Source organism: Epinephelus fuscoguttatus, linkage group LG18 (assembly GCF_011397635.1).
Source record: "Epinephelus fuscoguttatus linkage group LG18, E.fuscoguttatus.final_Chr_v1".
NCBI lineage: Eukaryota > Metazoa > Chordata > Actinopteri > Perciformes > Serranidae > Epinephelus > Epinephelus fuscoguttatus.
In genome coordinates, this window is record NC_064769.1 from 2,310,750 (window position 1) to 2,326,792 (window position 16,043).

The 16,043-nt window shown below is 39.4% G+C and overlaps 1 protein-coding gene across 6 annotated transcripts in view; it reads right to left on the reverse strand.

The window, feature by feature from the left end:
* Positions 1-16,043, reverse strand: part of dennd1a (DENN/MADD domain containing 1A) — a 218,052-nt gene that overhangs the window by 75,319 nt on the left and 126,690 nt on the right. For 5 of the 6 annotated variants that reach the window (XM_049603999.1, XM_049604001.1, XM_049603998.1 and 2 more), the window contains exons 9-11: positions 15,803-15,913; positions 11,833-11,933; positions 10,335-10,380 (exon numbers count right to left, since the gene is read on the reverse strand). In XM_049603999.1, coding sequence (XP_049459956.1) covers positions 10,335-10,380; positions 11,833-11,933; positions 15,803-15,913 — 258 coding nt within the window. The remainder of the gene's footprint in view (positions 1-10,334; positions 10,381-11,832; positions 11,934-15,802; positions 15,914-16,043) is intronic. The other variant, XM_049604000.1, reaches the window with a different exon arrangement.

The window sequence follows — 16,043 nt, forward strand, 5'->3', positions numbered from 1 at the left end:
TTAGCAGAAGTTTGCTCTCCAATGAGGATTTTGTTGGTTACATCTCTAGATACTGACTTTTTCTTGCATACTAATATAACCCCAGATGTCTCCTGTTCCATTTTGTGGGAGACCCTTAAAGCCTACATTAGAGGGGACAGACAACAGTTTGTCCAGATGAGGAACCACAGGTCGAGGTGTTCTGCTGTTTTACTGGGTGCCCCCCAGGGGTGAGTATTGAGTCTACTTTTATTCATCATCTACCTCATTCCCTTGGGCACAATCCTCTGACACCATGGTATTCATTTCCACTGCTACGCAGACGACACACAGGTCTACATCTCCACTAAACCCTCCACTGCCCTTCCTCCCACATCCCTCACCACCTGCCTTGAGGACATCTGGAGTTGAATGAGAAGGAACTTCCTGAAGCTCAATGGTAGCAAAACTGATGCCCTGCTCATTGGTTTCAAAAGCACCCTGGCCAAAATCCAAAGTACGTCCCTCACATCATCATTGATAACTTCACTGTAGCCCTCTCCGGCCAAGTCAAAAGCCTCTGTGTCATTCTGGACAGCATTCTTTCATTCGTACCACACATAAAAAATATTACCTGGACTGCATTCTTCCACTTACGCAACATTTCTAGACTCCGCCCATCACTGTCCCGGTCCAGCACTGAAGTCTTGGTCCAAACATTTGTCACATCTCGTAATGACTATTGTGACACAGTACTCTCTGGCCTTCCCACCAAACTCATCAACAGGCTTCAAATCGTTTAAAACTCTGCTGCCTAGATCATCACCCGCACCAAATCATCCAACCACATCACCCCCATTCTCATTGAACTACACTGGCTCCCTGTTCAGTAACAGATTGATTACAAAAACCTTCTACTCACTTTCAAAGCCTTCCACAACCTAGCCCTCACCTATCTCTCTGACCTTCTCCACAAGTGCACCCCCTCCCCTCCCTGTGCTCTTCCTCTGCTGGTCTCCTGACCATTCCCACCTCAGGCCTCAGCACAATGGATGCCAGGGCTTTCAGCTGCACTCCCCCCAGGCTCTGGAACTCCCTACCTCCACACATTCGACAGTCCAACAGCATAACATCCTTCAGATCCCACCTCAAAACCCACCTGTTCAAACTGGCCTCTTCACTTTAACATTGACTATGCCATACATACTTGCTTTGTACAGTGACCTTGGGTGTGTTGAAAGGCGCCTTTTTAAATAAAATGTGTTATTATTATTATTATTATTATTATTATTATTAAATAATCTCATATACTGGTCATGAGAAAAAAACTCAGCAAAGACAAACTAGCTTCATTGGCTCATTGTTTTTCCCAACTTGATGCTCTATATGCCACTTCTCAGTCTGCTGAAATATATAAGGCACGTGCATCTTTACAGTCTGAATATGATGTTCTTACATCACAGTATACCACTGGGCTTCTATTAAAGACAAGGTCTTCCTTCTATGAACATCTATTACAGCTCAGCCTTTAATACCATCATCTCTGACATCCTTACAGATAAACTGGCAGCTCTGGACCCCCTAACACCTGCGCCTGGATTAAGGACTTCCTCTCCAACCACCCACAGCCTGTCAAGATCGGTACTCACAGCTCCTCCACCCTCACGCTCAGCACTGGTTCTCCCCAAGGTTGTGTGCTGAGCCCACTCCTGTATGCCATTTATACCCATCACTGCTCCCCCATCCACCCCACCAACACAATAATAAAATTTGCGGACGACACCACCTTGGTGGGGCTCATTACCGGAGGAGATGAGTCGACCTACAGGGACGAGGTGCAGCGGGTGGCAGAGTGGTGTGTGACAAATAACCTGTCTCTTAACATAAAAAAAAACAAGGAGGTGGTCCTGGATTTCAGGAGACAAAAAGCTGAACCTGATCACCTCTTCATCAATGGAGACTGTGTGGAGAGAGTCACCACCTTTAAATTCGTGGGGGCTCACATCTCCGAGAACCTCTCCTGGTCGGCACACACTACAGCAATGATGAGGAAGGCCCAGCAGCAACTCCACCTCCAGAGAGTACTCAGAAGGAACAAACTGGAGGAGAAGCTGCTGGTGACCCATTACTACTCCACCATCAAAAGCGTGCTGGCATATTCTATCACTGTGTGGTATGCTGGCTGCACAGCAGCTGAGAAAAAAAGCTGCAGAGGGTGATCAGGTCAGCTGAAAAGACAATCGGCTGTCCTCTGCCCTCCCTGGAAGACATTGCCAGCTCTCGATGCCTCTCCAGAGCAAAGAGGATCATCAGGGACCACCTCCATCCTGGACACTGCCTGCTCAGACTGCTGCCTTCTGGAAGGAGCTACAGGAGTCTCAAAAGCAGGACCAACAGACTGAAGAACAGCTTTTACCCCTGGGCTGTCAGGACACTTAACACCCACATTCCAAAACAATACAGATAACAGTGCAATATTGGTCAGACTAAAACTACCTCACGAACAAGTGCAATATCAATATTCTGCCTACATTCTGTTTTTATTTATTTATTTATTATTATTTATGACACTGTTTGTTGTAATGCTGTTATGCTCCTGTCTCGTGTTTTTTTTTTTTTCTTTCTTTTATGCAACTTCAGTTGTGGCACCCAAAATTTTGTTGTATAGGTGGCTGTACAATGACAATAAAGGCTATCTTATCTTATCTTATCTTATCTAACATGGTGATAAGGCTACTAAGCTGCTGGCACACCACTTACGTCAGATTACGTCATCTCATCAAATTCCTAAGATTCAGATGGACACAGGCAGAACTACAGATGACTACTCTTTTGATGCAGAGAAAGCGTTCGACAGAATCAAGTGGAAGATGGAATCTGTTCTACTCTCTCAAGAAATTTGGTCTAGGTAAAAATGTCATCACTTGGATTAAATTTCTTTATTCATCTTCCAAGGCATCTGTTAGAACTAATCCAGTGCAGTCTTACTATTTTCCCCTGTACCGATCCACTCGCCAAGGTTGCCCTTTAAGTCCCCTTTTATTCGCCCTTGCCATTGAACCGCTATCAATTCGCCCTGCTAACTCTGGAATCTACAGGTACGGAATACATGTTAAGGTCTCCCTTTATGCCAATGATTTGCTTTTGTTGTTGTCTAACCTGTCTGTTTCAAACCCTGCTGCCTTGGCCACTCTTGAAACATTTGGTCAGGTCTCTGGATGCAAACTGAACTTCAGCAAAAGTGAGATAGTTACTATAAATGATGGAGCTAAGCAATTTCCCCAACATAAATTTCCCTTCAAAATTGCCCACAACAATTTCACCCATCTGGGAATCAAGGTCACACTTAAATTTAAAGATCTTTACAAAGCTAATTTTACAACCCAGAAGCATTTTGATTGTTGGTTACCTCTAAATCTGTCATTAGTTGCAAGAGTCAATGCTGTTAAAATATGTGTTCTTCCCCGGTTCTCATATCTGTTCCATGTCTTCCAGTCTTCCTCTCCCAGGTGTTCTTTCGTAAACCAGACAGTTTAATCTTAGAGTTCTTGTGGGTTAAGAGAACACAGAGACTGTGCAAACAATATTTACAAAACCCAAATCACTTGGAGGGTTGGCTTTACCAAATTTTAGATTCTAATATTGGGCTGCTAATATCAGAATTTTACTGGCTGGGCTATAACACATTTATATCACCTCCGGTTTGGATTGCCATGGAGTCTAATACTGTTAAACCAGTGTCTCTTATGGTAATTGTTCATTCCTCATTTGCTCCTGCAGCCTCTGTCTTGTCTAAAAATGTTATTGTGAGATTGCCACTGCCATTTTGGTTTACAAGCATTCTTTATTTATGCTCCCCTGGCTTCAAACCATGCTTTCCCACCTTCCCTTGTAGATGATGCTTTTTTACTCTGGTTCAGGTGAGGTTTTTGCAGATTCAAGGACCTGTATATTGATAATGTATTTGCTCCTTTTAACAGTTCTCATATAAATATAAAACTCACTACCTAAGCAACATTTCTACAGATATCTGCAAGTCTGCTCCTTTGTCTGCTCTAGATTTCCTGGATTCCCAGCTTTACCTATGAACACACCTCTTGATGAGGAGGATGCTCATAAAAAAGCCCAATCTATTTCTAGATTTGAACTTTTAAAGAAAAATAAAAGAAAATCCCCTTGACAAGAACAGACTTATTTTGTTACCGGTTATAGTTCACTGGCAAATCCCATAAAAAGGATAATACACTCAAATTGGAATCTCATCAATAGTGATCCTATTGTTACAGAGGTTTTTCCAATCTCTCCGAAAATCAGTTTCAAGAACTCCCACACTACGGGATAAGTTAGTGCCTAGTCATCTCTCTGTCTCAAAAAAAAAAAAAAAAAAAAAAAAAGCAACCATTGTACTAATATAAAGGGATGTAAGCAATTCAGTGACTTTAAGACTAACAAGGTGTATGACATCAAAACATTCATGAACTGTAACAATACATTTGTTGTGTATCACTTATCCTGTACCTGCGGTTGTTTTACATAGGTTGGACTAAGAGATGGTTGAAAGACAAAGTCTCTGAGCATAAGTATGCTCAGAAAAGCTAATTTGGGTTATCCTATGGCCAATTTGGGTTATCCTATGGCCAAGCATTTTTACAATGCACACAACAGCGCTCCAGATAGCCTTATGGTTGAAGGCCTAGAAACCATCCAAAAGAACATTCAAGGTGGTGATCGATTCAAATTAATTAAAATTCAAATTCAAAAACCTCAAATTATTATTGCAGAGAGAAACCTTTTATATATTCCATATGCAGGCTACAATATACCCAGGAGTGAACGAAGAAATTGACTACAATCCTTTTTAATAACTGTGTGGACTGATGTCTGTGTTGCTTCAAAAGCGTATGTATTATGTTTTGTTGTTTGTATATACATTTAGAATTAACTTTTTATATATATGTATTTTTTTTCTTTTTTCTTGACACCAGTCAACTCTTTATAGCTATTAATTTCAGTGATTTACAATAGAATTCACCTCATATGCCGGCAAACATCTGACCCCATCAGGACCTTGTGGGAGGGTGGACTTGGGAGAAGAAATTTCTGATGAACTGAGGTCTGACATTTCACACTAGGACCATAAGTCCTCTATTTGTGCAAGACATGCATTTATATGATGTAAAATTGTACATCACACCCACTACACCAATGCTAGAGTATCTAAAATTTTCAATAATGTGTCTCCTGCATGTAATTGCTGTCAGCATTCCCCAGCAAATCACATACACGTGTTCTGACTATGTCCAGCTTTGCATTACGACTAGACGGAGGTTTTTAAAACTGTATCATACAGTGTTAAAGAAACAGTTACACCAAACCTGTTCACGACTTTGTTTGGTATGTCCCACTCTTTCTCTCGGTCTACATCTAAGAAACAAACTATAGCCTTTGTAACCTTGTTGGCAGGACGTTTAATACTCCTCAACTGGAAAGCCAAAAGTCCTCCCTCTCATTTACGTTGGATTACAGATATTCTTAAATTCCTTAAATTGGAAAAGATTAAGTACACTCTGGGGGGTTCATCTGGGAAGATTTTGAAACGGTGGCTCCCTTTTTTTTTTGATTATGTCAAAAGGTTCAACATCTCACCTAAGAAACACTAGAGGATATAGCCTACTGATAGAACCTGCTCCTTTCCTTCCCAGGCCTAATTTGAGATGTGAATTCTGGGTATTCCTGTATGTACATTGTACTTACTGATCCCACTGACTGTTTTTTTTTCCTTTTCTCTTTCGTCTGTCTCTCTATTTATCTATTTATCTCTATCTATCTATCATTATCTTTATTTACTTACTCATTTCCTCGTTTTCCTTTCTGTTCCCCCTTGTCTGTCTTTGGTTTTCTGCCCCTTGCCATGTATCCCATCAATATTTTCAATGTGTTACTGCCTGTATTGTTAATTTTTTAATTTGCAGAACTCTGAGAAAACTCTGATCATTGGCAGCTCTATTTTGAAAAACATGAAGTTAGCAACACCAGCGGCCATAGTCAAATGTATCCCTGGGGCCAGAGCGGGCAACATTGAGTCAAATTTAAAACTGCTGGCTAAGGCTAAACGTAGATTTAATGAGATTGTTATTTACGTCGGTGGTAATGACACCCGGTTACGCCACTCGGAGGTCACAAAAATGAATGTTGCCTCGGTGTGTGAAAATGCCAAAACAACGTCGGACTCCATAGTTTTCTCTGGACCCCTCCAAAATCGGACCACTGATGAGATGTTTAGCCACATGTCATCATTTAATCGCTGGCTGTCCAGGTGGTGTCCAGCAAATGATGTAGGTTTCGTTAATCATTGGCAAACTTTCTGGGGGAAACCTGGTCTGATTAGGAGAGATGGCATTCATCCCACTTTGGATGGAGCTGCTCTCATATCTAGAAATCTGGCCATATTTATTAGTAATTCAAATCCCTGACAACCCAGAGTTGAGACCAGGAATCAGAGTCGTAGTCTTACACGCTTCTCTGAGCTTCTAGTGCAGTTACCCACCCATAGTGTTATACAAACGGTGTCTGTCCCCCGACCACCTAAATTATCTAAATCTAAAATTAAACAAAGAGGAGTTTTGCATAATAACCTAGGGGTGTACATAAACCCACTCACTGTTGTAGCCATACCTTCGATCTAGTTCTGACGTATGGAATTGAAATTGATAACCTAAAAGTCTTTCCACAGAATCCCTCTCTATCAGATCATTATTTTTTAACTTTTGATTTCTTTTTACTTGATTACAAGCCACTCAGCAACAGTTACTATGCTAGATATTTATCAGATAGTGCTGTTGCAAAATTTAAGGAAATGATCGCATCGATGTTAAATCTAATACCATGTCCTTCTGTAACAGAGGTTTCCCGTACCGACTTTAAACTCTCCCGAATTGATCATCTTTTCGATAGCACTGCAGGCTTGCTGCGAACAACACTCGACTCTGTAGCACCTCTTAAAAAGAAGTTAACAAAGCAAAGAAAGTTCGCTCCTTGGTACAACTCTCAAACCTGAAAATTAAAACAAATATCACGAAAATTTGAAAGGAATTGGCGATTAACAAAACTGGAAGAATCTCGTTAAGTCTGGGAACAAAGTCTCAAAATGTATAAGAAGGGCCTCCGCAGTGCCAGGACAAACTATTACTCAGCATTAATAAAAGAACATAAGAACAACCCCAGGTTTCTTTTCAGCACTGTAGCCAGGCTGACTGAGAGTCACAGCTCTATTGAGCCTTTTAGTCCTTTAGCCTTTAGCAGTAATGATTTTATGAGCTTTTTTAATGACAAAATTCTGACTATTAGAGGCAAAATTCATGACCTCCTGCCCACAAATGGAACCAATCTACCCTCAAACACAGCTGTAAGACCTAATACATATCTAGATAGCTTCGCCACGATTTCTCTTCAACAATTGCCCGCAATGATTTCATCATCTAAATCATCGTGTCTCTTAGACCCCATCCCAACTAGGCTACTTAAGGAAGTCTTACCGTAACACTCATATATTAGACATGATCAATATATCTTTATTAACAGGCTATGTACCACAGTCCTTTAAGGTAGCTGTAATTAAACCTCTTCTAAAAAGCCCACCCTGGATCCAGAGGTGTTAGCCAACTATTGACCAAGATCCTTGAGAAAGTAGTTGCAGACTAGCTGTGTGATTTTCTGCATGATAATAATTTACTTGAAGAATTTCAGTAAGCTGGTTTAAATCTTATTTATCTGATCATTTTCAGTTTGTTCATGTTAATGATGAATCATCTCTACGTACTAAAATTTGTTTGGGAGTTCTACAAGGTTCTGTGCTCAGACCAATCCTATTCACTCTATATATGCTTCCCTTAGGTAACATCATTTGAAATCTCTCTGTAAATTTCCATTGTTATGCGGATGACACACAATTGTATTGATCGATAGAGCCAGAAGAAACTGATCAATTAACTAAACTTCAAAAATGCCTTAAAGACATAAAGACCTAGATGAGCACCAATTACCTGATGTTAAATTCAGACAAAACGGAAGTTATTGTTCTTGGCCCCAAACAACTCAGAGACTCTTTATCTGATGACATAGTTTCTCTGGATGGCATTGCTCCGGCCTCTAGCACTACCGTAAGAAACCTCGGAGTAATATTTGACCAAGATTTGTCTTTTAATTCTCATTTAAAAAAAACCTCACGGACTACGTTTTTTTCATCTGCGTAATATTGCGAAAATTAGGCCTATCCTGACCCAAAAAGATAAAGAAAAATTGGTCCATGCTTTTGTTACCTCTGGGCTGGATTACTGTAACCCCCTATTATCAGGTAGCTCTAATAAGTCTTTAAAAACTCTCCAGCTAATTCAGAACGCAGCGGCACATGTACTGACAGGAACTAAGAAACAAGATCATATTTCTCCTGCTTTAGCTTCTCTGCACTGGCTCCCTGTAAAATCCAGAATTGAATTTAAAATCCTACTGTTAACTTACAAAGCTTTAAATGGTCACGCCCCGTCATATCTTAGAGAGCTCATAGTGCCCTATTATCCCACCAGAACACTGCGCTCTGAGAATGCAGGATTATTCGTGGTCTCTAAAGTCTCCAAAAGTAGATCAGGAGCCAGAGCCTTCAGCTATCAGGCTCCTCTCCTGTGGAATTATCTTCCTGTTGCAGTCTGGGAGGCAGACACCGTCTCCACATTTAAGACTAGACTTAAGACTTTCCTCTTTGATAAAGCTTATAGTTAGGGCTGGCTCAGGCTTGCCTTGTACCAGCCCCTAGTTAGGCTGACTTAGGCCTAGTCTGCTGGGGGACCTCCTATAATACATTGAGCACCTTCTCTCCTTCTCACTCTCTCTCTCTCCCTCTCCCTCTCTCCATATCCTGTTACTGCATCTCACTAACTCAGCTGTATTGCATGTCACTAACTCGGCTTCTTCTCCGAAGCCTTTGTCCACCACTGTCTCACAGGTTAACTTATATCGCAGCGGTGCCTGGATAGTGTGACGTGTGTGGTTGTGCTGCTGCCGTGGTCCTGCCTGATGCCTCCTGCTGCTGTTATCATTAGTCATATTTCTACTGTTATCATACAATTATTGTCACATATTTATACTATCAGATATTAATATATACTTTCAACATATTGTACCACAATAGCCGTAATTATTATTATATTATTACTTTAATTAATGTTGTTGTAAGCTATTATAATTACCGTCTGTCCTGCATCTCTCTCTGTCTCTCTATTTGTGTTATTGTGTCATACAGATTACTGTTTATCATATTGATCTGTTCTGTACGACATCTATTGCACATCTGTCCGTCCTGGAAGAGGGATCCCTCCTCAGTTGCTCTTGCTGAGGTTTCCACCATTTTTTTCCCCCTGTTAAAGGGTTTTTTTGGGGGAGTTTTTCCTTATCCGCTGCGAGGGTCCTAAGGGCAGAGGGATGACGTATGCTGTAAAGCCCTCTGAGGCAAATTGTGATTTGTGATCCTGGGCTTATGAATAAAACTGATTGGTTGATTGGTTGATTGACTGATTGATTGATTGATTGATTGATTGATTGATTCATTCATTCATTCATTCTGTATCAAAGCACGGATCCAAGCACAGTTATTAGATGAGGTGAGATGAGGTTTACTGATGTCAGAATCAAAATTCTGGTTGGATATTGCTATCTAAAGTCACAGGTTTTAAGCTGCCAGTCATTTCTTTGAGCAGGTTTTCTCCCCCACATTCAAATATCACCCAGCATCAAGTCACCCTCAGCTCACAATGAAACCTCTGCATGTTCTTCTTGTTTATAATAACACTGCAGACAGCTGTCAGTCTGTTAGATCAGTTCAGTACTAACATGTTTATCACAGATCATGTGTCATCTCAGTTTAAACTGTTGTTGTTGGCTCTTGTGTTTTCCCCCAGTCAGATTAAATCTCAACAAATGTATTTAAAATGTAACGTAGGCTATGGCCTAAATGATGAATTAATGGAAACCACTGACTACAACTTTATTGTGTTGAGTTATCAACACTTTTCACTGTTTTTTCTAATATAAATGTGCACAGTCTGCATATACATGCATTAATGCATTCACTGGATCAAAATGGAGGCTCTGCCTTTTATTTACCTGTAACCATGGTGAATCTTGGTGTCAGAGCTCCACTGATCGTTTTTTTTTCATTTACCCCCCACATGCTAAACTCACAATGAACCTACTCAGAGTTAAAGTGACTCTGATCAACTGTTCTGGAACCCGAAACTCTGAATTTTTGATCTCAGAGTTCAGGGTCAGACTCAGTCTGTAAATCTTTTTTTCAGGAATAGACCCCTGGTACCTGAGACACCTACCTCCATCAGGCTGGAATGTACTCCGATGAGGTATGGCATTGGGGCACTGAAAAAAGAGCAAGTTTCATAGTTAGAACATTGATTCCTGAGATAACAGCTTAGTTATGGAACTTAAATGCAGCAGTCCCTCAATATCCTGCAAAGCATGTCAAGCTTTGTCTGGCAAATACTAAAACCTGGTCATCCAGTGTTCTTCAAATGCTCACTCTGATCTCCTGGACTACAACCACAAAGAAGCATGGAGTGATGTTTGTAAATCTGTTTAGCATCTTTGTATTTGTTATGCAGTTAAAGTGTTAATGACATTAATGTGACTATAATATAACCAAATGTATTATATTAGACAACAAATAAGCAAGGTCATGCTGTGTGTAGATAACATTCACAGCTTATTAGCTACTGTAGCTCGCATGAGTGTTGAGTGCTGACTAAGGGCTCATTTATGCTCCCTTTACGTACGAAAATGTATACGTCTGTTTCAAACGATGTTACCGTCACTGCCCACATACTTCCATGCGTCCTTTACATTGGCATGGATGTTAAACAATATATCCACCAACAAACTCAAAAACAAACATGGCGACCGTGGAGGAGATATTGATAATGTACCTCTTGCATAAAAGACAAAAACGGGGGCAGCGTTGTAGGAGGCGGTGGTTGGTGAGGCTGTTAAATACATCGCGACTGGAGGATGGAGAATTCTTTTCTCTATTACTGCCGATGAAAGAAATTGAATTGTTATTTCTTCCTCGTGTCTCACTACGTTCGGGTAGTGACAGCAACACTGCCCCCACGGTTCCTGGTGGTACTGCTCCGTTTGGCCCGTATCTGTAAGCTTTATGGAAACGTGCAGAAATACGGACAAAATGAACGCGGAGCACGGACAGAAGGCTCCATCTGTATCCGGATCCATATTTAACGTTGAGCATAAATGAGCCTTAAAACAGCCTCCTGCAGCCCAATCCATTGTCACATCACATCAAATGTTTAACATATCCTGACAGCCCCGAATCACATAGACAAACACTTAATAATCCCCTGCCTACAGCAAGCAACAGAAAATAGACCTCTGTACATTCAATCGGAGATATTTTAATGCCTTAAAAGTCCCCCCCAGAAATTAAATCCAGTGCTTTTTAAATTTTAAGAGCTGCTGATACAGTGATTAAATGCCCACCCTGTTATCTTCTGGAAGATTGTTAATGTGAAAGATCGAGGCAACAGGTAAGCATAGAGGATGTGTTGTGTGTATTAACAGCCAATTAAAACTAGCAGATCAGAAAATAGGACAATGTTTATGGCATAATACACTTATAACAAAAAAAAAGGACAAGTAGAAATAAAGTCAAGGTAAATAAAGGTCCACTGTTTATGTTTAGCCCTTTGTAACCTAAATTTTAATATAAAGCCATCATCATCATCATCACATGCAGATAAAACATGGACTTGGATATAAAAATGACAGATCTGGAGTGTAGATAACAGTGAGGATACTCACCAGCAGTAGTCTAATAGGTGTTGAGGCAGGACAGGAATGTAAACATGTTGCCAGTGCATTGGATATAACATGTCTGTCGACCCATGGACACAAGCTGTTAACTGTGGAAAAAGACAAATATCAAATACGAAAATATGTGATTTCACATAGCCGCTCTTTATGTGCACTGACAATTTAAAATGCACTTCAGGAATATTATAATACACATATTAATAAATATATGAGATCATGTGTCATTGTTTAGGATGGCATGTGTGAGACTTTGTAAGCTTTGGAGCCCAGCATGTGTCATGGACAGAAAAATATATTTTACTTAACAGTTCAGACCGAAGATTCACTACAAGACTACTTGAAACCAGGGCTGTCCCAAACCATTATTTTTCTAACGATTAATCTAGCGATTATTTTTTCGATTAATCTACTAATCTAACGATTCATTTTTCGATGAGTTTAACAATTATTTTTTCAATTATCGATTATTTTTCCATTATTTGATTAATGAGGCAATTTAAACAATATGAATATCAAAACATTTCTTATTAACATTAACATTTTGTGAAACATCAGTGTTTCCCCTATTACATTTTATATCAAATCATTTGGCCGATAACCAATACCGATAGATATATCCACTTTTTTCCCCATCTAATTTTAGTGATCATCAAGTCTCTTCTGAAAGTGGAATTACCACCCTATTAAGCATGCATACTCATATTGTGATGACCCACCAGCAAATGGAGACATTAAGTAGAATGCTTTTCAATTAGGGGTGTAACGGTACACAAAAATCACGGTTCGGTATGTACCTTGGTACACAAGTCACGGTTTGGTTTTTTTCGGTACAGTAATGAAAAAAATAGACAACTATTAAATATCTTTTACTTATTGGTAACCTTATTAAAACTTACCACCACAGCAGTTAACTCTTTTTACACAATTTTTGAATGAAACAAATATATATATCAAATCCTGCTTTTTCACATTGTTTGAATGAAAATAGAAATATAAAAGTGAAAAATAAAATCCTGCTGTTTAACACATTTTTTGAATGAAAAATATAAATGTAAATTTCTGCTTAAACAGTTTTACTCAATTAAAATAAAAAGTATAGTACAGCTGGTCAGCTTTAAAACCTGCTCAGATTCAGTTTTACTAGGATCTTACTTAGCTTTCCCACTTTGTTAAAGTGCAGTAAACAAAACATGCTTATATCTAAAGTGCAGCTTAAACAATTTTACTCAACTCCAATGGTATTGGTTATTTCTTTAGCGTGATGGTCAGGGAAACGCTCTTTCTTTTTAAACGACGACGATATTGTAGTTTGCACCAGATTGCTTTTTCTAGTCGTGCCGGTTAACGTTCAAACTCGGGTGGTGTCGCTTTAGATGCGTTAGCATGTTAGACGTGTTTCCATTGCTGTTCTGCAATGTCGGCACACTGCTTTTGTCTTGTCAACTTGTTTATTTCCATCTTCGTATTTTACCCTGAAACCAAAGTATTCCCAAATGGAGGACTTAAGGTTTGCGGGTGGGCCTTCAGGTTCGTCAGGCTCACTTGCCATGTTGTCAAAATGCGAGAATGCGCTGCACAAAGTGAAAGCGGAGATTTACGGTCGGACTCGGTCGGTCACTCAATTATGTCCGTCGGGGAACTAGATATTTTAAATGGTTTGGCTCGCAAAAACGGAATTAAAATAAAACAAAATAAAATAAAATAATATCCTGCGCCCAATAATTCGGTACAGGGTCGTGCCGAACCAAAAGTTGCGCACCGCACGGTTCGACACAAATACATGTACCGTTACAGCCCTATTTTCAATGTGTTTTCAATGGTCCTTCATTGTGTAAAATAAGAGAAAGCATGTTGGCTGATTCTGATATTAATTCATTTTAAAGCCAATATTGGCCGATACTGATGATGTGCCCATATTATCATGCATTCGTAATACTCCCCGGATCTAGGCATTCTCCAAAAATCGTCATGACCATCTATCATTGAATATGGTGATGTGTTTTAACGGCATGCAGTCTCATCCAAGCTGGATTCTGCATATCATCATCTGTGACATAATGTAATGACATTATGTCACAAATGCAGGCCCACACACTCACCACTGCATCTTATATAAATGTTTAAAAAGGTCCTTTTTGTTTCAGAGGAGAAAAATGTACTTGCTGTTATTTATTGCCATGGCAGTATTCGGTTAACTACTCATATCTGTAGCCTTTCATCTTTTTATAACAGCAACTTTTTCACTCGTTCTCCAAAACATTTTTTTTTTTTTTTTTTTTTTTTTTTTTTAAATATCCCCAGGGTGCACTCACAGCTTGGTAAAACTCTTTACTTTTCTTGTGCACCCTTAGCATGAAACAAGCTACAAAATGTTGTTACCTTTGAAGCACTCTCTTGCTTGAAAATGTTTGAAGGCCTTTTAAAAACTGCCCTTAAGGACACATGTTGCTGCTTTAACTAGGCCTTGACCTGGGTGGAATGTGAATGCCACTGGTATGGCCTGTTTACCCCTCTTCTCTCACTATTTTTCCTTGTGTTGCTTTTATGTTTTGTATGTGTTTTAGCATTTGACATTATTTAATTTAAGTGAAACTTGACCAGGACACCCTGGAAGAAGAGATCTTGTATCTCAATGGGACCTTCCTGGCTAAAAACAAGATGAATCACAACAAACTAAATAAATACTGTTTTGATGTAGATAAAAAAAATTCAAATTTTAGCATTTTCTTTTGTCAAGATAAATAAAGCCTTAGTGTCCTTAGTGCACTCTTCTAGTATATTTTAAAGCCGGTATTGGTCGATATCAATGATATTATCGTGCATCCCTAACACCAATGCAACTAGATGAGACAGTGTATCATCTCTATGCAACAACTCTCTGTACTTCCATTCTGATTTCCGGCTTTTCAGGCTATTTTTGTGGCTGAATATAACTCGTAGCTTCTTAAAATATGAATGAGGACAGTGTTAGTGAGATACTGGCTACAGTTGCATTTGTAGTAGTGATGGAAAAACTGGCCAGTTCACACCTCTGCAATTTTTCGCTGCTACACTCTAAAACGATTTTTGTCCCATTGCTAATCTTTGGTCTGAACTAGGCTTAAGTGTTGTTGGGTTATTGCATCCATTCCATTATTCTTATTCGCTTTCACACTATTTCATATACAGCCATGCTGGCACATTGGTGTTTCAGCAGCATTGGCCAGCTTCAGTTACTCTGAGGTATACATATTAATCTCGTGCATTTCTGCAGCAAGGAAGAGCTCACATTCCATTCTTTAAACTGCCTGTCTCAACCAAAAATGGAACGTGAAAATCAGGCCACATAAGGTCATTACCACTGTGTAGCCAAAGCTGTTTTCAGTAAGCTGTTTGAAGTTTAGAAGTTTTTTTCTCCCCTTAACGACACCCAACTGTGCTGTTCAGTTTGCAATTACAGTGTAAAGGAGATGACTGTAATTAACTAATGTGCAGGAGGGGACCTCTTCATATCTATCTAACATTTTTATTGTTGACTATGACCATGTCCACTTAAAAGTGGTCAGTGTCAAGTAAATTAATGACAATTTCACATTTCTAACGAGATCTCTGATTTTCTTTTGAAAAGTTTGTCTCAGTTATCAACAGATGTACTGTCTATCTATCAGCTTACTTTGTTTTGCATGAATCCAATTTCCAATTCAGGCTTTTGCTTACATATTGTACATTCAATGTTTGGGGAAAAAAACACCTCAAAAAAACAGAGACATCTCCAAATAGCAACATTTCATTCTAAAGTATCAAAATGACATCTTAGAGAACACATTTTCAGACACTTTTCAGAGAGGTCACATGGTAAATGCAGTGGTCTTATAAACTATAGACAGTAACAGACCTCTTTATAACCAGAATATTTCAAAGAGAGCAACAATGGCAAAGCTGTTGAAGAAAGAAGAAACAGAAAGAAGACTCTACTTACAGTGCTTAGTTTGCTACAGCAGATGAGGATTCGACGTTCATAAAGCATACTAGCGTACAGATGAAGCATGTTATTGACATCTACTGCTACAAAGTACTCTGTTAGGTTTCTCTGCAAGGGTCAAACACAGTGAGAGAAAAACAAATAGGAGAGTTAGTTGTGATGGTTAAGTCCAGTAAAACATGCTTCAGTATAAATGCTACAAACTTTGGTTCTTGTTATAAAGCTTAGTATTCAATGA